The 23,861-nt window shown below is 45.8% G+C and overlaps 2 protein-coding genes across 3 annotated transcripts; one reads left to right on the top strand and one right to left on the bottom strand.

Annotated features, from left to right (window-relative positions):
• Positions 1 to 87: 87 nt before the first annotated feature.
• On the bottom strand, positions 88 to 23,707 carry ZDHHC22 (zinc finger DHHC-type palmitoyltransferase 22). Of its 2 annotated transcripts, XM_069735949.1 has the most exons (4): positions 23,626 to 23,707; positions 19,254 to 19,860; positions 4,146 to 4,401; positions 88 to 3,520 (listed from the first exon to the last, which is right to left on the bottom strand). In XM_069735949.1, the coding sequence occupies exons 2-3, from the start codon at positions 19,747 to 19,749 to the stop codon at positions 4,160 to 4,162; spliced, it is 738 nt and encodes a 245-aa protein (XP_069592050.1). In that variant the 5' UTR covers positions 19,750 to 19,860; positions 23,626 to 23,707; the 3' UTR covers positions 88 to 3,520; positions 4,146 to 4,159. The 2 variants fall into 2 exon arrangements, with proteins under 2 accessions (XP_069592050.1, XP_069592041.1); XM_069735940.1 differs by having other exon boundaries at positions 88 to 4,401.
• Positions 22,009 to 23,451, top strand: LOC138645001 (uncharacterized). Its single transcript, XM_069734008.1, has one exon. The coding sequence runs from the start codon at positions 22,009 to 22,011 to the stop codon at positions 23,449 to 23,451; it is 1,443 nt and encodes a 480-aa protein (XP_069590109.1).
• Positions 23,708 to 23,861: the final 154 nt, after the last annotated feature.

Below are 23,861 nucleotides of genomic sequence, written 5' to 3'. Positions count from 1 at the left end.
ATGTATCCAATATTCTTCACAGTGATCATCCTAGAATTGGTGATCATGTGAGGCAGCGGCCGTATCACAACACAGATCACACGCGCATTATATTATTTATGGTCTTTATTGCATCTTATAATACTGAACGTTACTGACATTCTCGACTTCCTGCACTTGAGCACTAGTAACTGACAGGTATGGGTATTAATGGACAACCCAAAATAGTCTACAGCATTGTGCAAACGTTTTAGCCAGCTCTGTAAATAAAGGTGGCAGTGTAAGAAGCTTCATACAAATTGAATGAAGACAGGAGAAATGTAAGTCTGTATCTGGTGATCAGACCAACCTTCGCCTCCATCATCAGTATCTGGTGACCGCTCGTCAACTCCATCATTATTATTTATATAGCACCATTGATTTCATGGTGCTGTAAATGAGAAGGGGTTAGATACAAATTACAGATATCACTTACAGTAAACAAACTAACAATGCCAGACTGATACAGAGGGGAGAAGACCCTGCCCTTGCGGCTTACATTCTACAGGATGGTGGGGATGGAGACAGTAGGTTGGGTTGCAGCAGCTCCGGTAGTGGTGAGGAGTCAGCGGGGTCAGTGCAGGCTGTAGGCTTTCTTGAAGAGGTGGGTTTTCAGGTTCCGTCTGAAGGATCCGAATGTGGTTGATAGTCGGACGTGTTGGGGCACAGAATTCCAGAGGATGGGGGATATTTGAGAGAAGTCTTGGAGGCAATTAAGTGAGAAGTGAATAAGTGTGGAGGAGAGAAGGAGGTCTTGGGAGGACCGGAGATTACATGAGGGTAGATATCGGGAGATTACTTCAGAGATATATGGAGTAGACAGGTTATAGATGGTCTTGTAGGTCAGTATTAGTAGTTTGAACTGGATATGCTGAGGGAATGGGAGCCAGTGAAGAGATTTGCAGAGGGGAGTAGCGAGGAGAGAGATGAATTAGTCTGTCAGCAGAGTTAAGGATGGACTGGAGAGGGGCAAGGGTGTCAGCAGGGAGGCCACAGAAAAGGATGTTGCAGTAGTTGAGGCAAGAGATGATGAGGGCATGCAAAAGCATTTTAGTAGATTGAGGGCTGAGGAAACTCTGGTGACCAGACCACCCTTCGCCTCCAACATCAGAATCTGGTGACCGCCCATCGCCTCCATCATCAGTGCCTGGTGACAGCCCATTACCTCCATCTTCAGTATCTGGTGACCACTCGTCACCTCCATCATCAGTATCTGGTGACCACCCGTCGCCTCCATCTTCAGTATCTGGTGACCGCCCGTCACCTCCATCTTCGGTATCTGGTGACTGCTCATCGCCTCCATCATTAGTATCTGGTGACCACCCATCACCTCCATCACTTCTTCTCACTTGTACACAGGTTATGGATGACCTCGGCAGGAGCTTGTACCACACATCTTAGAGACTTGACCCCAGATCTTCTGTGTATGAGGCTTGTACGGACACTTCTGTCTCTGCGCTTTTTCTGAGCAGCATTTGTATCACACCCGTCTAAGACTTTTGCACTGTGCTGTTCCTCGGAGTAAAAGAATGGACATACTGGCTCTACCTAGCTTTTTAGTACCATGGTTCTTCCTCTGTAAGGACTTCTGACAATGTTGCATCTGAATGCCGTCACTGACTTAACACTATGGATTCTGGAATATGGAAGACTTCATCCTCGGATGAATTAATTTAATGACAATAATACAATCCTGGATCAATATTAATCCGATATGTGGTTATTAAGACAGCGTAGACTGACAGAAGAATGAATGCACAAAGCACTAGCTAAAACTTAATCTCGAGGCAGGCGAACGCTGCTTTATATGATGGATTTTTAATCTAAGGATATTTTAGGAGTCAGCGACCGTCACTCATTCCGCCTCCACGTGGATCAAGACTTAGATCCGTCAAGGTCTGGTGCTAGTGCACAGCCCTGAATGTTTAGTTATCATTAGTAGGGATGAGCGGACCCGTGGAAGTTCGGGTTCTGGTACCTGACCAAAACTTTAATCCATAGTGCAGTTTGCGTATGAGAACTGTACCAGAACCTGAATCCCATTGAAAACAATGGAGACCCAAACTTTGGATCTGGAAAAAATTATATCTCAGAACTCCGACACTAACTGTCCGGTAATTTTAAGTTCTGGTTCACTCATCTCTAATCATTAGTGATCCTGGATCTCTGGACAAAGCAGCAGATGAATCAAATTCTTTCCACAAAGCCAAAGTTCAGACAAGAAATCAGGACAAAATAACCTGATACAGAACAGATAGTGGACACTGCTTCTACTGAGGAAACCCACACATCCACATCTGCTCCAGGATTTAGTTGATTAAAGGCGGTATAGCAATTACCCATGATACGGCAGAGAACAAAGCTCTCGTAATGTACAATAACGAGGCAACCCGACTCCCTGGACGTATAATAATGAGGCGACTTAGCTCCTGGGATGTAGAATAAGGATGCTACCTGGCTATCGGGACATAGACTAGCGAGTGGACTTGTCTCAATGACATAAAATAGCTAGTGGACTCGGCTCTCGAAACATAGAATAACAAGGCAACTTGGCTCCCAGGATGTAGAATAATGAGGTGACCCAACTTCTGGGACGTAGAATAACAAGGCGACTTGGCTCCCGAGACTTAGAATATTGAGCCGGCCCGACTTCTGGGACAGAGAATATTGAGTGCATCCGTATCCCAGGACATAGAATAACGAGTGGATCCATAACCTTGGACAAAGACTAATGAGAGAACCTCACTCCTGGGATGTAAATTAATGAGTGGACCCAGTTCCTGGGACATAGACTAATAAGTGGACCCCGCTTCAGGATGTAGAATAATGAGTGGACCCGGTTCCCAGGATGTTGACTAATGAGTGGAACCCGCTTCGGTATGTAGAATAGTGGGTAGACCCAGCTCGCGGGATATAGACTAATGAGTGGACCCGGCTCCCGAGACGTAGATTAATGAGTGGACCCAGCTACCGGGACGTAGACTAATGAGTGAACCTGGGTTCCGAGACATAGAATAACAAAGCGACCCAGCTCTTGGGACATATAATAACTAGTGGCTCCCTGAATGTAGCCTAACGAGTGAACTTGATTCTTTGCACAGGGCACTTAGTAGATCAATGTCCTGGTAATTACATATTTAATTGGACCAAAATAAGACAACCTCAGGTTCTGCCTATTTTTCTACACACAGATGTCAGGAACTTTCATAAATAAATAAAGCAGTGTGGGCATCCACCAAGTGAGTGTAAGTTAAGACAGAATTGTGATGAAGGAAACAAAGTCTCAATACAGGTGGATAGTGTGGTGTCCTCTTATAGCATAACATTTACGTACTCTTTAAAGAGACTCTCCACATTAGAGAGATTTTTATATAAGATATATATACATGAATTATGAGGGAACACAGGAGGTCCGTCATTCAGGACTGTCATCTCACATCCGGAGAGAGTTTCCGTCTACTTATGTCTCTGAATTGTAAAGTAGCGACCATCATCGGGGAACCTTTTAACAAAAAGATTGTCCAAAGCTGACGCAGGTGATAAAGCATAGCGGTCAGGCATTACAGTATTTTATCAGCCTTATTAGTTCCTTGACATCCACACAAACCTAAGGGGATGTATATCTACTGGGGTCCATTGGATATTTCTAAGCATACCCTGCTACAATCAGAGCTGAACTGCCCTGTGCTATTGCTAGTGATTCTCATAAAGCATTCTCCAGAAACCACTCATGTCTCTGATTAGTTCTTGTTTTCGATATATCCAATGGTATAGATTAGAGGTTATGAATGGCCAATAAACGTGCAGAACTAGCTTCTAATATGGAGGAATGCATGGCACGATCTGGGGTGACAGGATGCTGTGGTTATTCATACAGGCCTCGCAGTAGCTGAGGATACAAAGCGTCTTATCTGGATGTTCTAGTCGTTAGTATGCCTAGTAAAATTATTAAGGATAATAAATTAGGAATGTCTATCTGTGTGTGCAAATCACGGAGCAGATCCAGCCATCGTTCTAAACTACATGAGGTCACTGAAGCAAAATGTCCCCCACTGTAAGGACACGGCTATGATGTCTCCTCACGTCATGTCTCACCAAGTCCACGGTGACATTTTAATAGGTCTCACCACTTTTCCTGGCTTCATTTTTGCTTCGTGCTAGGAAAAAGAATTGCCATCAGCCACCGCTTTCCAAAGACGCTTGTGATGTTGTCCATCCAGGTGATGGGGCTGGGGCTGCTCTGTTCGGAGTGGATTTGGTGACAGCCAGGTCTTCTGGATATCAGTAACAGATGGTGCCAACAGAAGGCACCACAGGCTAAACCCACCCCAAACCAGAGGTAAAGCATTAAGACGGCCAACATCTCCGAACTGAGAAGAGAACCTGTGGAGAGGAAAGACCGAGTCAGAGAAGGTTGTCACGAGATACTCCATCAGGCTGCTGAAGTTGAGGCAAAATAGTATCTAAAAATGCAGTTTCCGGCTTGGTATGCGGTAATATGGGCCAGACATGGCAGACGGCAGCTCTCAGTGCCAGGTCCACCCTCACCCACCCTGTCTATAAATAGTGCCAGGCTCTTGGCAGGGTCCCCATGTGTCATTGTCATAAGAAGGCACAAAACTGGGGCAGCATTGATCAATGTCACCAGAGCCCAGGAAACTTAACCCCTTACAGTGTGGGATGTGTGCTATGTGTATCCTATTCATGTAACATGCTAAAAAGCCCCGATTATCCCTCCACCCCTGCCTGGACGCTGCACAATCTATATAAATTGGATAAATGCTGACATATTCTCACCATCTTCCCATGTGTCGCACTTTTTAGCAGCAACATCGGCACATTTGCAGAGACTTGTATGCTGGACAGATGCTGGCTGCTTATGGATTTTGTATGAATTTCCCTTCATAATTCCCACAAAAGTAAAATAAAGAATGGGATTGAAATAGATGGTAGGAGGTATGGTTGTCCAAGCCCTGAGCATCTACCTGAGCTTACAATGCTGAGAGAGACCATGTCTGATTGCAAAGTTGTAGGCACAGAGGATAGGAAATATCTACTGGAATCTGCATTGTATGGTCCCATAGTCCTTGTCAGGAGAGAAGCTGCCTCCTCACACACATGGCAGTGTCTATAAACAGTAGTGTTCAAAATAATAGCCGTCCAATATGGCTAACCAGATTAATCACTGTTTTTGGTATAAATTATATCACAAAATATCAAACAATTTACCAGTTGGTGTAGCAGATTCTAAGAAAACCACCAGACTCCGCATTCATTATCTTCAGGTTTCTGAGTCTGTGTATTAGAATAATGAATTGAAAGGGGAAAGTGTTCAGAATAATAGCAGTGAGCAGATAAGTGAGGTCAATCATTCTGTGATGAACCAGGTGTGAATCAGGTGGCCCTTATCTAAGCGTGAAGCCAGGACATGTTGTACATGCATTTCTCCCTGAAAGCCTGAGAAATATGGGTCTTCGAGACACTGTTCAGAAGAACAGCGCACTTTGATTAAAAAGTTGATTGGAGAGGAAAAAACTTATAAAGAAGTGCAGACAATAATAGGCTGTTCAGCTAAAATTATCTACAATGCTTTAAAATGGAAAATCAAACCTGAGAGACGTAGAAGAAAACGGAAGACGACCATTCGAATGTATGGAAGAATAGCCAGAATGGCAAAGGCTCAGCCAATGATCGGCTCCAGGATGATCACAGACCGTCTCAGGTTACCTGTGAGGACTGGGACAGTTAGACGTCTGTGTGACGCTAATCTTTTAGGAAGAAGTCCTCACAAAGTCCCACTGTTCAAAAAAAGACAGATACTGAAGCGAATACAATTTGCCAAAGAACACATCAACTGGCCTGAAGAGAAATGGAGAAACATTTTGTGGACTGATGGAAGGAAGATTGTTCTATTTGGGTCCAAGGGCAGCAGACAGTTTGTCAGATGACCACAAAACTCTGCATTCAAGCCACAGTACACTGAAGACAGTGAAGCATGGAGGTGCCAGCATTATGATATGGGCAGGTTTCTCTTACTATGGTGCCGGACCCATTTACCGCACACCAGGGATCAGGGACCAGTTTGCATATAATAAAATACTTGAAGAGGTCATGTTGCCTTACGCTGTAGAGGATAAGCCCTTGAAATTGGTGTTTCAACAAGACAACAACCCTAAACACACCAGTAAACAAGCAAAATCTTGATTCCAGTCCAACAAAATTGAGGTTATGGAATGGCCGGCCCAATCCCCGGACCTTAAAGGGAACCTGTCACCTGAATTTGGCGGGACTGGTTTTGGGTCATATGGGCGGAGTTTTCGGGTGTTTGATTCACCCTTTCCTTACCTGCTGGCTGCATGCTGGCTGCAATATTGGGATTGAAGTTCATTCTCTATCCTCCATAGTACACGCCTGCACAAGGCAAGATTGCTTTGCGCAGGCGTGTACTATGGAGGACAGAGAATGAACTTCAATCCAATATTGCAGCCAGCATGCAGCCAGCGGGTAAGGAAAGGGTGAATCAAACACCCGGAAACTCCGCCCATATGACCCAAAACCAGTCCCTCCAAATTCAGGTGACAGAGTCCCTTTAATCCGATAGAACACTTGTGGGGTGACAGAAAAAATGCCCTTTCTGAGGCAAAGTCAACAAATGTAAAAAAATTGTGGGATGTCGTCCAATCATCCTGGGCTGGAATAACAGGTGACATGGGACAGAAGTTGGGTGACAACATAGATGTGAAGCAGATCTAAAAAACTTTGGGCAACAACTAAATATTGGGTCAGTGATTCACAGGAATGAGAAATCCTCAAAAAATACATATTGTGAGTTTGTAAAGACAAATGCAGGCACTGCTATTTATTAGAACAGCCCAATGTTCATTTTTTGTTATTTTCTGTAGTTATAAATTATATACATTTCTCTTCATATTTGCATTAGAAAACAGCGTGCCACGTTCCCAATGCTGGAAATACTAGTATAAAGGTTTTGTGATTAACTCATGTTTTGAACATACTGCTATTATTTTGAACACTACTGTATAGCTGCAGGTTGGGCTGGGTTCACATTGCGTTGAACCCGTCCGTTAGACGGACTACGTTACACCGTGGCATAACGCGGTGTAACGTAGTCCGTTAACGCCGCCATTGAATCCAATGTCGGACGCATTGCTAGCGCGCGTCCACAATGGGCGTGCGCTAGCGTTGTGCCGTCATTGAGTGACGGACCCCGAGACGCGGGCTGCAGCGTTTCCGGGTCCGTCACCGCTAGCGGAGATAGAGCTAGCAGATGCTCTATCTGCGCTAGCACGCTGCCTTACCGGCACTTACGTTAAGAGCAGCCCGTTAACGTATGTGTTGAATGGGCTGCTCACGCTGTTAACGCAATGTGAACCTAGCCTAACACTTTCTGCATCCATTTCCACATGTGGTCAAAATTGTTGGTACCCCTCGTTTAATGACCGAAAAACCCACAATGGTCACAGAAATAACTTGAATCTGACAAAAGTAATAATAGATAAAAATCTATGAAAATGAAGAAAGTCAGGCATTGCTTTTCAACTATGCTTCCACAGAATAAAAAAAATCATAAAACTCATGAAATAGGCCTGGATAGAAACGATGGTACCCCTGAAAATAATGTGACAAAATGGACATGTTAAATCAAGGTGTGTCCACTAACTAGCATCACAGGTGTCTACAATCTTGGAATCAGTGAGTGGGCCTGTATATAGGGCTACATATACTCAATGTGCTGTTTGGTGACATGGTGTATATCACACTCAACATGGACCAGAGGAAGCGAAGGAAAGAGTTGTCTCAGGAGATTAGAAAGAAAATTATAGAACATGTTAAAGGTAAAAGTTATAAAACCATCTACAAGTAGCTTGATGTTCCTGTGAATAGAATTGCACATAATATTCAGAAATTTAAGAACCATGGGACTGTAGCCAACCTCCCTGGACGTGGCCGCAGGAGGAAAATTGATGACAAATCAAAGAGACGGTAACAAAAGAGCCCAGAAAAACTTCTAAACAGATTTAAGGGTATGTGCACACGTTCAGTTTTTTTCGCGATAAAAAACGCGATAAAAAAAAAAAACTGCATTCGAAACTGCAGACATCTGCATCCTATCATTTAGAATGCATTCTGCAATTTTTGTGCACATGATGCGCTTTTTTCCGTGAAAAAACGCATCGCGGTAAAAAAAAGCATGTTCATTAATTTTGCAGGTTTTTTTGCGTTTTTCCCGCTATTCTATGCATTTGGAAAAAACGCAAAAAAAAAAAACGCATCAAAAACGTGCAAAAAAAACACAAAAAAAACGCATGCGGATTTCTGGCAGAAATGTCAGGTTTTTGACGGGAAAATTTCTGCCTGAAATCCTGACGTGTGCACATAGCCTTAAGGTGAACTTCAAGCTCAAGGAACATCAGTGTCAGATCGCACCATACGTCGTTGTAGGAGCCAATGTGGACTTCATGGGAGACGACCAAGGAGGACAACATTGTTGAAAAAAAAGTCAGACTGGAATTTGCCAAACTACATGTTGACAAGCCACAGAGCTTCTGGAAGAATGTCCTATGGACCTTACCTGACCTCCTTACTCACCAAACTCCCACAATGTCTGTCTGCTATTTCAGCCTTCTTTTCTACTCGCTTTCTTAAACTGAACATGGACAAAGCAGAATTCATCATCTTTCCCCCATCTCACTCTACCCCTCCACCAGACCTATCCATCAATGTCAATGGCTGCTCACTTTCCACAGTCCCGCATGCTCGGTGCCTCGGGGTGATCCTCGACTCTGCCCTCTCAAGCCACATATCCAAGCCCTTCCCTCCTCCTGCTGTCTCAAACTCAAAAATATTTCCCGGTTCTGCGCATTCCTCGACAACGAAACCACAAAAACACTAGTGCATGTCCTTATCATCTCCCGCCTTGACTACTGCAACCTCCTACTCTCTGGCCTCCCCTCTAGCACTCTGGCACCACTCCAATCCATCCTACATTCTTCTGCCCGACTAATCTACCTGTCTCCCTGTTATTCCCCAGCCTCTCCCCTATGCCAAGCCCTTCACTGGCTTCCTTTCGTCCAGAGGTTACAGTTCAAAACCCTTACTATGACATACAAAGCCATCCACAACCAGTGTCCTCCATACATCTGCGACATGGTCTCCCGGTACTTACCTACATGCAACTTTCGATCCTCATAAGATCTCCTTCTCTACTCCCCTCTTATCTCTTCTTCCCACAACCGCATCCAAGACTTCTCCTGTGCTTCCCCCATACTCTGGAACTCTCTACCCCAACACATCAGACTCTTGCCTACCATAGAAACCTTCAAAAAGAACCTGAGGTGAAGCCTACAGCCTGCAGTGATCCTCAACCTACTGAACCACCACATAACCAGCTCTACCCTCTCCTAGTATATCCTCATCCATCCCCTGCAGACTGTGTCGCCCAATGTCAGAAAGCTTGGTCTCAGTCGCAGGTCATGGGTCTTGCAGCAAGATAATGACCCAAAATACACAGCTAAAAACACCCAGGAATGGCTAAGAGGAAAACATTGGACTATTCTGAAGTGGCCTTCTATGAGCCCTGACCTAAATCCTATTGAGCATCTTTGGAAAGATCTGAAACATGCAGTCTGGAAAAGGCACCCTTCAAACACGAGACCACTGGAGCAGTTTGCTCTTGAGGAGTGGGCCAAATACCTGTCGAGAGGAGCAGAAGTCTCTTGACAGTTACAGGAATCGTTTAATTGCAGTGATTGCCTCAAAAGGTTATGCAACAAAATATTAACCCCTTCCTGACATGCGCCGTAATAGTACTGCTCTGCGAGTTACCGCAAACCGCAGTGTTATGACCCCAATGGCGAGGGTCTCAGAGGAACGTGGAAGTCTGCAAGATACAAAAATCCAGCTCATAGGGCAGTGGTAACTGGGTTGACCATATATCTACTCCTAACGCCAACACTAGAAGTAGCCGGGGGTCATACCTACGTTGATCCTAGATGACTCGCGCCAGCCGAGAATCTAAATACCCCTAGTAGAGGAAAACAAAGACCTCTCTTGCCTCCAGAGAAAGGGACCCCAAAGCAGGATAGAAGCCCCCCACAAATAATAACGGTGAGGTAAGAGGAAATGACAAACACAGAAATGAACCAGGTTTAGCACAGAGAGGCCCGCTAACTAATAGCAGAATATAGAAAGGTAACTTATATGGTCAACAAAAAACCCTATCAAAAATCCACACTGGAAATTCAAGAACCCCCGAACCGTCTAACGGTCCGGGGGGAGAACACCAGCGCCCTAGAGCTTCCAGCAAAAGTCAGGATACAGATTAGGAACAAGCTGGACAAAAATACAAAACCAAAAACAAATAGCAAAAAGCAAAGTAAATGACTTAGCTGAATAACCGGACCAGGATCAGTAGACAAGAGCACAGCAGATTAGCTCTGATAACTACGTTGCCAGGCATAGAACTGAGTGTCCAGGGAGCTTATAAAGCAACGCCCCTAACTAACGACCCAGGTGCGGATAAAAGGAAAGACAGAAAAACCAGAGTCAAAAAACTAGTAACCACTAGAGGGAGCCAAAAAGCAAATTCACAACAGTACCCCCCCCTTAGTGAGGGGTCACCGAACCCTCACCACGACCACCAGGGCGATCAGGATGAGCGGCATGAAAGGCACGAACTAAATCGGCCGCATGAACATCAGAGGCGACCACCCAGGAATTATCCTCCTGACCATAGCCCTTCCACTTGACCAGGTACTGAAGTCTTCGCCTGGAGAGGCGAGAATCCAAGATCTTCTCCACCACGTACTCCAACTCGCCCTCAACCAACACCGGAGCAGGAGGCTCAGCAGAAGGAACTACAGGCACAACGTACCGCCGCAACAAGGACCTATGAAATACATTGTGAATAGCAAACGACACAGGAAGATCCAGACGAAAAGATACAGGATTAAGGATTTCCAATATCTTGTAAGGACCAATAAAACGAGGTTTAAATTTGGGAGAGGAGACCTTCATAGGAACAAAGCGGGAAGAAAGCCATACCAAATCCCCAACGCGTAGTCGGGGACCCACACCGCGGCGGCGGTTGGCAAAGCGCTGAGCCCTCTCCTGTGACAACTTCAAGTTGTCCACCACATGATTCCAGATCCGCTGCAACCTATCCACCACAGAATCCACCCCAGGACAGTCAGAAGACTCCACATGACCTGAAGAAAAGCGAGGATGGAAACCAGAGTTGCAGAAAAAAGGCGAAACCAAGGTGGCGGAACTAGCCCGATTATTAAGGGCAAACTCAGCCAACGGCAAGAATGTCACCCAATCGTCCTGATCAGCAGAGACAAAACACCTCAAATAAGCCTCCAAAGTCTGATTGGTTCGCTCCGTCTGTCCATTAGTCTGAGGATGGAAAGCAGAGGAAAACGACAAATCAATGCCCATCCTACTACAAAAGGATCGCCAGAACCTGGAAACGAACTGGGATCCTCTATCTGACACAATATTCTCAGGGATGCCGTGCAAACGAACCACGTTCTGGAAAAACACAGGAACCAGATCGGAAGAGGAAGGCAGCTTAGGCAAAGGAACCAAATGGACCATCTTGGAGAAGCGATCACATATCACCCAGATAACAGACATGCCCTGAGATAGCGGAAGATCAGAAATGAAATCCATGGAGATATGTGTCCAAGGTCTCTTCGGGACAGGCAAGGGCAAGAGCAACCCGCTGGCACGAGAACAGCAAGGCTTAGCTCTAGCACAAGTCCCACAGGACTGCACAAATGACCGCACATCCCTTGACAAAGAAGGCCACCAAAAGGACCTGGCCACCAGATCTCTGGTGCCAAAAATTCCCGGGTGACCTGCCAACACCGAGGAATGAACCTCGGAAATGACTCTGCTGGTCCACTTATCCGGAACAAACAGTCTGTCAGGTGGACAAGACTCAGGCCTATCAGCTTGAAATCTCTGCAACACACGTCGCAGATCCGGAGAAATAGCTGATAAGATAACTCCATCCTTAAGAATACCAACAGGATCAGCGACTCCAGGAGCATCAGGCACAAAGCTCCTAGAAAGAGCATCGGCCTTCACATTCTTTGAACCTGGTAAATACGAGACAACAAAATCAAAGCGGGAGAAAAACAATGACCAGCGGGCCTGTCTCGGATTAAGGCGTTTAGCAGACTCGAGATACATCAGATTTTTGTGATCAGTCAAGACCACCACACGATGCTTAGCACCCTCGAGCCAATGACGCCACTCCTCAAATGCCCACTTCATGGCCAACAACTCCCGATTGCCCACATCATAATTTCGCTCGGCAGGCGAAAACTTCCTAGAGAAAAAGGCACAAGGTTTCATAACAGAGCAACCAGGGCCTCTCTGCGACAAAACGGCCCCTGCTCCAATCTCCGAAGCATCCACCTCAACCTGAAAGGGAAGTGAGACATCGGGCTGGCACAAAACAGGCGCCGAAGTAAACCGGCGTTTCAACTCCTGGAAAGCCTCCACGGCAGCAGGAGCCCAGTTAGCTACATCGGAGCCCTTCTTGGTCATATCCGTCAAAGGTTTCACAACGCTAGAAAAATTAGCGATAAAACGACGGTAGAAGTTAGCGAAACCCAAGAACTTCTGAAGACTCTTAACTGACGAGGGCTGAGTCCAATCAAGAATAGCTCGGACCTTGACCGGGTCCATCTCCACAGCAGAAGGGGAAAAAATAAACCCCAAAAAGGGAACCTTCTGTACACCAAAGAGACACTTTGAGCCTTTGACAAACAAAGAATTTTCACGCAAAATTTTAAAGACCAACCTGACCTGCTCCACATGCGAGTCCCAATCATCAGAAAAAACCAAAATATCATCCAGATAAACGATCAAAAATTTATCCAGATACTTCCGGAAAATGTCATGCATAAAGGACTGAAAAACTGAAGGCGCATTGGAGAGCCCAAAAGGCATCACCAAGTACTCAAAATGACCTTCGGGCGTATTGAATGCGGTTTTCCATTCATCACCTTGCTTAATGCGCACAAGGTTGTACGCACCACGAAGGTCTATCTTGGTGAACCACTTGGCACCTTTAATTCGGGCAAACAAGTCAGACAACAGCGGCAGAGGATACTGAAATTTGACAGTGATCTTATTTAAAAGCCGATAATCAATACAAGGCCTCAAAGATCCGTCCTTTTTAGCCACAAAAAAGAATCCTGCACCAAGAGGGGAAGAAGACGGACGAATATGTCCTTTCTCCAAAGACTCCTTGATATACGAACGCATAGCGGTATGTTCAGGTACCGACAGATTAAAGAGTCTTCCCTTAGGAAATTTACTGCCTGGAATCAAATCTATAGCACAGTCACAGTCCCTATGAGGAGGCAATGCACTGGACCTGGACTCGCTAAAGACATCCTGATAATCAGACAAATACTCCGGAACTTCCGAAGGCGTAGAAGAAGCAATAGACACAGGCAGGATATCCCCATGAATACCACGACAGCCCCAACTAGAAACTGACATAGCCTTCCAGTCCAGGACGGGATTATGGGTCTGTAACCATGGCAGCCCTAAAACAACCAAATCATGCATTTTATGTAAAACAAGAAAACGTATCACCTCGCGGTGTTCAGGAGTCATGCACATGGTAACCTGTGTCCAATACTGCGGTTTATTTGCTGCCAATGGCGTAGCATCAATACCCCTAAGAGGAATAGGATTTTCTAATGGTTCAAGAGTAAAACCACAGCGCTTAGCAAATGACAGATCCATAAGACTCAGGGCAGCACCTGAATCTACAAACGCCATGACAGGATAAGACGACAGTGAGCAAATCAAAGTTACAGACAGAATAAATTTAGGTTGCAAATTTCCAGCGGTGACCGGACCAACAACCTTAGCTATACGTTTAGAGCATGCTGAGATAACATGTGTAGAATCACCACAGTAGTAGCACAAGCCATTCCGGCGTCTATGAATTTTCCGCTCATTTCTGGTCAGGATTCTATCACATTGCATTAAATCAGGTGTCTGTTCAGACAACACCATGAGGGAATTTGCGGTCTTGCGCTCCCGCAATCGCCGATCAATTTGAATAGCCAGTGCCATAGCATCATTCAGACCTGTGGGAATGGGAAAACCCACCATAACATCTTTAATGGCATCAGAAAGACCATTTCTAAAATTAGCGGCCAGTGCACACTCGTTCCAATGTGTCAGCACGGACCATTTCCGAAATTTTTGGCAATACACTTCAGCCTCGTCCTGCCCCTGAGACATAGCCAGCAGGGCCTTTTCTGCCTGAATCTCAAGATTGGGTTCCTCATAAAGTAAACCGAGCGCCAGAAAAAACGCATCAATATCAGCCAATGCCGGATCTCCTGGCGCCAGCGAAAAAACCCAATCTTGAGGGTCACCCCGTAAGAACGAAATAACAATTTTAACTTGCTGAGCGGAGTCTCCAGATGAACAGGGTCTCAGGGACAAAAACAATTTACAATTATTCTTGAAATTCCTAAACTTAAACCTGTCTCCGGAAAACAGTTCAGGAATCGGTATCTTAGGTTCTGACCCATGACTTCTGATAACATAATCTTGTATGCCCTGCACACGAGTAGCCAGCTGGTCCACACTTGTAATCAAGGTCTGGACATTCATGTCTGCAGCAAGCATAAGCCACTCTGAGGTAAAGGGGATGAAGGAAAAAAAAAAAAAAATGAGAGAGGAGAAAAAAAAAACTCAGAATCTTCTTTCTTATAATCCCTCTTTTGCAATGCATTAAACATTTAATATGGGCCTGGCAAACTGTTATGACCCCAATGGCGAGGGTCTCAGAGGAACGTGGAAGTCTGCAAGATACAAAAATCCAGCTCATAGGGCAGTGGTAACTGGGTTGACCATATATCTACTCCTAACGCCAACACTAGAAGTAGCCGGGGGTCATACCTACGTTGATCCTAGATGACTCGCGCCAGCCGAGAATCTAAATACCCCTAGTAGAGGAAAACAAAGACCTCTCTTGCCTCCAGAGAAAGGGACCCCAAAGCAGGATAGAAGCCCCCCACAAATAATAACGGTGAGGTAAGAGGAAATGACAAACACAGAAATGAACCAGGTTTAGCACAGAGAGGCCCGCTAACTAATAGCAGAATATAGAAAGGTAACTTATATGGTCAACAAAAAACCCTATCAAAAATCCACACTGGAAATTCAAGAACCCCCGAACCGTCTAACGGTCCGGGGGGAGAACACCAGCGCCCTAGAGCTTCCAGCAAAAGTCAGGATACAGATTAGGAACAAGCTGGACAAAAATACAAAACCAAAAACAAATAGCAAAAAGCAAAGTAAATGACTTAGCTGAATAACCGGACCAGGATCAGTAGACAAGAGCACAGCAGATTAGCTCTGATAACTACGTTGCCAGGCATAGAACTGAGTGTCCAGGGAGCTTATAAAGCAACGCCCCTAACTAACGACCCAGGTGCGGATAAAAGGAAAGACAGAAAAACCAGAGTCAAAAAACTAGTAACCACTAGAGGGAGCCAAAAAGCAAATTCACAACACCGCAGTACTAGTACGGCGGCACGATCGCGCGGCCTCACAGTGAGCGCCGCAGCGATCGCGTGCGGATTTCAACTGTATATGACAGTTGACACCCCGCAGCAATGCCCACGATCAGCGCTAGCGCCGATCGTGGGCATTTAACCCCTCTGATGCCGCTGTCAATAGTGACAGCGACATAGCGGGGCATCGCGCAGGGACGGGGCTCCCTGAGCTCTCCCACCGGAAAAACGCGATGCGATCGCGTTGTTCCGGAAGGAGTCCCCAGATCCAAGATGGCCGCGGGACTCTTTCCAGGTCATGAAGTGAGGTGGCTAGCCGATGCCTGCTCAGAGCAGGCGCCGGAAAGCCTCCTGCACTGCCTGTCAGATCTGATCTAATATAGTGATGTCCCACCCTGGGACAATGTAAGAAAGTTAAAAAAAAAAAAAAAAATAGAATGTGCAAAAAAAAATCCACAAATAAATTTTTTAAAAATATCCCAATAAATCCATTTATTTATGTAAATAAAAAACAATAAAAGTACACATATTTGGTATTGCTGCGTCTGTAACGACCCGCTCTATAAAACGATCCCACTAGTTAACCCCTTCAGTGAACACCGCAAAAAAAAAAAAAAATGAGGCAAAAAACGCTTTATTATCATACCGGCGAACAAAAAGTGGAATAACACGTGATCAAAAAGACAGATTTAAATATACCGCTGAAAACGTCAACTCGTCCCGCAAAAAACAAGATCTCACATGACTCTGTGGGCCAAAATATGGATAAATTATAGCTCACAAAATGTGGTGATGCAAAAACAATTTTTTGCAATACAAAGCGTCTTTTAGTGTGTGACGGCTGCCAATCATAAAAATCTGCCAAAAAAACGCTATAAAAGTAAATCAAACCCCCCTTCATCACCCCCTTAGTTAGGGAAAAAGAATAAAATTTAAAAAAATGTATTTATTTCCATTTTCCCATCAGGGTTAGGGCTGGGGTTAGGGGTTGGGTTAGGGCTAGGGTTGGGGTTAGGGTTGGGGTTAGGGCTAAAGTTAGGGTTGGGGCTAAAGTTAGGGTTTGGATTACATTTACGGTTGGGATAAGGGTTGGGATTAGGGTTAGGGGTGTGGTTAGGGTTATGGTTGGGATTAGGGTTAGGGGTGTGTTTGGGTTAGGATTTCAGTTAGAATTGGGGGGGTTTCCACTGTTTAGGCACATCAGGGGCTCTCCAAACGCGACATGGCGTCCGATCTCAATTCCAGCTAATTCTGCTTTGAAAAACTAAAACAGTGCTCCTTTCCCTTCCGAACTCTCCCGTGCGCCCAAACAGGGGTTTACCCCCACAAATGAAGTATCAGCGTACTCAGGACAAATTGGACAACAAATTTTGGGGTCCAATTTCTCCTGTTACCCTTGGGAAAAGACAAAACCAGGGGCTAAAAAATAATTTTTGTGGGAAAAAAAAAAGATTTTATTTTCACGGCTCTGCGTTATAAATTTAGCAAAACACTTAGGGGTTCAAAGTGCTCACTACACATCTATATAAGTTCCTTAGGGGGTCTTCTTTCCAAAATGGGGTCACTTGTGGGGGATTTCCACTGTTTAGGCACATCAGGGGCTCTGCAAATGCAATGTGACGCCTGCAGACCAATCCATCTAAGTCTGCATTCCAAACGGCGCTCCTTCCCTTCCGAGCTCTGCCGTGCGCCCAAACAGTGGTTCTTCCCACATATGGCGTATCAGCGTATTCAGGAGAAATTGGACAACAACTTTAGCCATCCAATTTCTCCAGTTACCCTTGGGGAAAAAAAATTGCGGGCTAAAAAATAATTTTGTGGAAAGAAAAAATGATTTTTCTAATGTTCACGGCTCTACATTCTAAACTTTAGTGAAACAATTGGGGGTTAAAAGTGCTCACCACACATCTATATAAGTTCTTTACGGGGTCTTCTTTCCAAAATGGGGTCACTTGTGGGGGTTTCCACTGTTTAGGCACATCAGGGGCTCTACAAACGCGACATGGGTTCCGATCTCAATTCCAGCCAATTTTGCATTGAAAAGTCAAACGGCGCTCCTTCCCTTCCGGGCTCTGCCATGTGCTCAAACAGTGGTTTACCCACATATATAGGGTATCAGCGTACTCAGGGCAAATGGAACAACAACTTTTGGGGTCCAGTTTGTCTTGTTACCCTGGGGAAAATAAAAAATTTGGGGCGAAAAGATCATTTCTGTGAAAAAAAAATGATTTTTTTTACGGCTCTACATTATAAACTTCTGTGAAGTACTTGGGGGTTCAAAGTGCTCACCACACATCTAGATTAGTTCCCTAGGGGGTCTAATTTCCAAAATGGTGTCACTTGTGGGGGGTTTCAATGTTTAGGCACATCAGGGGCTCTCCAAACGCGACATGGTGTCCGATCTCAATTCCAGCCAATTTTGCATTGAAAAGTCAAATGGCGCTCCTTCCCTTCCGAGCTCTGCCATGTGCCCAAATAATGGTTTACCCCAACATATGGGGTATCGGCGTATTCAGGACAAATTGCACAACGACGTTTGTGGTCCAATTTCTCCTGTTACCCTTGGTAAAATAAAACAAATTGGATCTGAAGTAAAAATTTTGTGAAAAAAAGTTAAATGTTCAGTTTTTTTTTTAACATTCCAAAAATTCCTGTGAAGCACCTGAAGGGTTAATAAACTTTTGTAATGTGGTTTTGAGTACCTTGAGGTGTGCAGTTTTTAGAATGGTGTCACTTTTGGGCATTTTCTGTTATATAGACCCCTCAAAGTCACTTGTGTGAGGTGTGAGGTGGTCCATAAAAAAAATGGTTTTGCACTTTTTGTTGTAAAAATTAGAAATCGCTGGTCAAATTTTAACCCTTATAACTTCCTAATAAAAACAAATTATGTTTCCAAAATTCTGCTAATGTAAAGCAGACATGTGGGTAATGTTATTTTTAAATTATTTTGAATGATATGGCTCTCTAATTTAAGGGCATAAAAACTAAAAGTTTAAAAATTGCAAAATTTTCAAAATTTTCGCCAAATTTCCATTTTTTTTCACAAATAAACGCAAGTCAAATCGAATAAATTTTACCACTATCATAAAATACAATGTGTCACGAGAAAAAAAATCTCAGAATCACCAGGATCCGTTGAAGCGTTTCAGAGTTATGACCTCATAAAGTGACAGTGGTCAGAATTGAAAAAAAATGGCCTGGTCAGGAAGTTGAAAACAGGCTTCGGGGTGAAGGGGATAAGTTAAGGGTAGATTCATTTCTGTCCAGGACTATTTCATGAGTTTTATTTTTTTAAACATTCTGTGGAAGCATGGTTGAAAACCAATGTCAGACTTTTATTTGTTCATTTTCATAGATTTTTTATTTACCGGTAGTATTACTTTTGTCAGATTCAAGGTATTTCTGTGACCATTGTGGTTTCTTTCTGTCATTAAACGAGGGGTACCAACAATTTTGACCACGTGTAGCTTTGATGCTTACATGACACCATCTCAATGTGCTAAACACTAAAACAAATCTGCATGAGACTTTCAAAAATAGACACCCCTCGTCCACTGCTTGCAGACCCTGCCTATTGGTACTGCATACAATTACAAGGGCTGAGTAAGTAATGAGCCCATACTTGGACCCAAGTCAACAAACAAAGGGTCTGACCTGAGAAGAAACGTGTGACAGAGAGCGGTAGGAGCCTGAGGAAAGTCAGAGGATTGGAGAAGGACAGAGAGAAGTTGTGAGAAACGTATCCCAGTCCGGATAGCACAGCATGGAAGCAGCTGCAGGAAGCGTGTAGGCAGAATAACACAAAGCTACGCAGGTTGCTGCGTCCAATGCACGTCCCAGTGAAGAAGCAATGATGTTCCTGCTCCCACATCATCCTAGAGCAAATACTGCAAAATAACTTATCGGACATGTCTGCATCGGTGCTCATCCTACCAGATGCAGGGCTGTTCCAAATGACGAGGAAGTAGTTCCCTATGACATTAACCAGAAAAAAGACAAAGATGAAACTGTGAAGAAAACCTGAAAGAGGCAGCGAGTGCCCCTCATACATCCCAGGCAGAAAGAAGAACAGCTGGAGGCTAAAAGTCACCGCAAGAAGGCAGAGAAAGTAGCAGGGTGCCATAAGGTTCAGAAGCTGCAGGAGAACCATCCTAGACCTCGGGACAGTTTTAACATGGCGGAGAATATGTGCAAGAAGGGTGGCTGGAGGGTCTGAAACTTTAGCTCCAGAGTTACTGCCAGAAGAGGAGCATGGCTGATCCTGAATGGAAACAGAACAAGAACCATCATTAGTAAAACTGGTATTCTCCACAGGAGCCAGCGTGAACTACACAAGTCCCAGGAGTCGTCGTCACCCTTCTCACTCCGCAGCCCTTTCTCCTCTAATCTCTCGGCAGCTGAAGCTTTAGGGAAGCCCAGAGGGACTTCTCTTCATGTCTCCTCTTATTGTCAGAAAGCATGAAGTTTTATCCACCTTCAGACACAAGCAGACTTGTCAGAGAAAGCCTGCGGACATCATGCTGCATTAAGAGTGACTAACCTCTCCCCAGTCTGAACCACATGGCCACAGCTAATCAGACCCTTACCTTCAATCTCACCTGTCCACACCTCATGGGTAAAGGCAGCTGTGGGAATTACCTGTACTGGTGGGGTAATGTATACAGGTCTGCCGTCCACTCACCCGTCCTATATTATACGCTGCTGCCCACTCACCCGTCATATATTATACGCTGCTGCCCACTCACCCGTCCTATATTATACACTGCCGTCCACTCACCCGTCCTATATTATACGCTGCCGCCCACTCACCCATCCTATATTATACACTGCCATCCACTCACCCGTCATATATTATACACTGCCGTCCACTCACCCGTCCTATATTATACGCTGCCGCCCACTCACCCATCCTATATTATACACTGCCGTCCACTCACCCGTCATATATTATACACTGCCATCCACTCACCCGTCCTATATTATACGCTGCTGCCCACTCACCCGTCCTATATTATACGCTGCTGCCCACTCACCCGTCCTATATTATACACTGCCGTCCACTCACCTGTCATATATTATACGCTGCCGCCCACTCACCCATCCTATATTATACACTGCCGTCCACTCACCCGTCCTATATTATACGCTGCCGCCCACTCACCCATCCTATATTATACACTGCCATCCACTCACCTGTCATATATTATACACTGCCGTCCACTCACCTGTCATATATTATACACTGCCGTCCACTCACCCGTCCTATATTATATGCTGCCGCCCACTCACCCATCCTATATTATACACTGCCCCCACTCACCCGTCATATATTATATACTGCCGTCCACTCACCCATCCTATATTATACACTGCCATCCACTCACCTGTCATATATTATATACTGCCGTCCACTCACCTGTCATAGTAACATAGTAACATAGTTAGTAAGGCCGAAAAAAGACATTTGTCCATCCAGTTCAGCCTATATTCCATCATAATAAATCCCCAGATCTACGTCCTTCTACAGAACCTAATTGTATGATACAATATTGTTATGCTCCAGGAAGACATCCAGGCCTCTCTTGAACCCCTCGACTGAGTTCGCCATCACCACCTCCTCAGGCAAGCAATTCCAGATTCTCACTGCCCTAACAGTAAAGAATCCTCTTCTATGTTGGTGGAAAAACCTTCTCTCCTCCAGACGCAAAGAATGCCCCCTTGTGCCCGTCACCTTCCTTGGTATAAACAGATCCTCAGTGAGATATTTGTATTGTCCCCTTATATACTTATACATGGTTATTAGATCGCCCCTCAGTCGTCTTTTTTCTAGACTAAATAATCCTAATTTCGCTAATCTATCTGGGTATTGTAGTTCTCCCATCCCCTTTATTAATTTTGTTGCCCTCCTTTGTACTCTCTCTAGTTCCATGATATCCTTCCTGAGCACCGGTGACCAAAACTGGACACAGTACTCCATGTGCGGTCTAACTAGGGATTTGTACAGAGGCAGTATAATGCTCTCATCATGTGTATCCAGACCTCTTTTAATGCACCCCATGATCCTGTTTGCCTTGGCAGCTGCTGCCTGGCACTGGCTGCTCCAGGTAAGTTTATCATTAACTAGGATCCCCAAGTCCTTCTCCCTGTCAGATTTACCCAGTGGTTTCCCATTCAGTGTGTAATGGTGATATTGATTCCTTCTTCCCATGTGTATAACCTTACATTTATCATTGTTAAACTTCATCTGCCACCTTTCAGCCCAAGTTTCCAACTTATCCAGATCCATCTGTAGCAGAATACTATCTTCTCTTGTATTAACTGCTTTACATAGTTTTGTATCCTGTCCTATATTATACACTGCCATCCACTCACCTGTCATATGTTACACCCTGCCCTCCACTCACCCGTCATGCGCTACATCCTGCCCTCCACTCACCCGTCATACGTTACACCCTGCCCTCCACTCACCCGTAGAACGTTACATCCTGCCCTCCACTCACCCGTCGTATGTTACGTCCTACCCTCCACTCACCCGTCGTACGTTACATCCTGCCCTTCACTCACCCGTCGTACGTTACATGCTGCCCTCCACTCACCTGTCGTACGTTACACCCTGCCCTCCACTCACCCGTCGTACGTTACGTCCTGCCCTCCACTCACCCGTCATACGTTACATGCTACCCTCCACTCACCCGTCATACGTTACATCCTGCCCTCCACTCACCCGTCGTATGTTACGTCCTACCCTCCACTCACCCGTCGTACGTTACATCCTGCCCTTCACTCACCCGTCGTACGTTACATCCTGCCCTCCACTCACCCGTCGTACGTTACACCCTGCCCTCCACTCACCCGTCATACGTTACATGCTGCCCTCCACTCACCTGTCGTACGTTACATCCTGCCCTCCACTCACCTGTCTTACGTTACGTCCTACCCTCCACTCAGCCGTCGTACGTTACATCTTGCCCTTCACTCACCCGTCGTACGTTACATGCTGCCCTCCACTCACCCGTCGTACGTTACATGCTGCCCTCCACTCACCTGTCGTACGTTACGTCCTGCCCTCCACTCACCCGTCGTACGTTACACCCTGCCCTCTACTCACCCGTCGTACGTTACATCCTGCCCTCCACTCACCCGTCGTACGTTACATCCTGCCCTCCACTCACCCGTCGTACATTACATCCTACCCTCCACTCACCCGTCGTACGTTACGTCCTACCCTCCACTCACCCGTCGTACATTACATCCTGCCCTTCACTCACCCGTCGTACGTTACATGCTGCCCTCCACTCACCCGTCGTACGTTACACCCTGCCCTCCACTCACCCATCGTATGTTACACCCTTCCCTCCACTTACCCGTCATACGTTACATCCTGCCCTCCACTCACCTGTCGTACGTTACACCCTGCCCTCCACTCACCCGTCGTACGTTACACCCTGCCCTCCACTCACCTGTCGTACGTTACATCCTGCCCTCCACTCACCCGTCGTACGTTACGTCCTGCCCTCCACTCACCCGTCATACGTTACATGCTGCCCTCCACTCACCCGTCGTACGTTACACCCTGCCCTTCACTCACCCGTCGTACGTTACACCCTGCCCTCCACTCACCCGTCGTACGTTACATCCTGCCCTTCACTCACCTGTCGTACGTTACACCCTGCCCTCCACTCACCCATCGTACGTTACACCCTGCCCTCCACTCACCCATCATACGTTACACCCTGCCCTCCACTCACCCATCGTACGTTACATCCTGCCCTTCACCCACCCGTCGTACGTTACACGCTGTGTACATTATAGAGGTAGGTGTATAGGGATACATGCTGTATCTAGTGTATAGCACATGTGCTGCACCTTCCATACTTGGCTGTCTCTCTGGATGTCTCATGCTGACCCTTGCTGACAATAAGTAAACCCTTACAATGTCTCTGTAGCCCTACAAGTGCCAGGAACAGTGTAGTGTGTCAGGTCCATGATGTGTGCCCCCCACGTGTACAGTCTGCGTCCCACTGACCTTGGGCAGGGCTGGAGATTGCTGCCTGTCTGCTGTGCTGGTCCCCTCTCATCCTGAGGTGGCATCTTGTATAACATCCTAGTCGGCGACCACACTCCTCCCCCTGTACCCAGATACCTGCCCCCTCTCCGCAGCCAGCACTGTGCACCTTTCTGTGCCACTGCTGTCTGTGCACAGATGATGCTGAGGATTAACCTTCATATCCCCTTCATCTGCGGCCCCTTCCCTCCTCTCCT

The sequence above is a fragment of the Ranitomeya imitator genome, chromosome 1, assembly GCF_032444005.1.
Source record: "Ranitomeya imitator isolate aRanImi1 chromosome 1, aRanImi1.pri, whole genome shotgun sequence".
Taxonomy (NCBI): Eukaryota; Metazoa; Chordata; class Amphibia; order Anura; family Dendrobatidae; genus Ranitomeya; species Ranitomeya imitator.
The sequence above is the reverse complement of the archived record's forward strand: the minus strand, read 5'-3'. Positions and strand labels throughout refer to the sequence as shown.

Bases quoted from the DNA above. Each gene is read 5' to 3' on its own strand.
- ZDHHC22 (XM_069735940.1), bottom strand. From the start codon at position 19,749: ATGGTTCTCCTGCAGCTTCTGAACCTTATGGCACCCTGCTACTTTCTC. The intron at 4,402-19,253 runs GTCAGACCCTTT...TCCTCTCCACAG, and splicing joins TGTCACACGTTTCTTCTCAG to GTTCTCTTCTCAGTTCGGAG.
- LOC138645001 (XM_069734008.1), top strand. From the start codon at position 22,009: ATGCGCTACATCCTGCCCTCCACTCACCCGTCATACGTTACACCCTGC.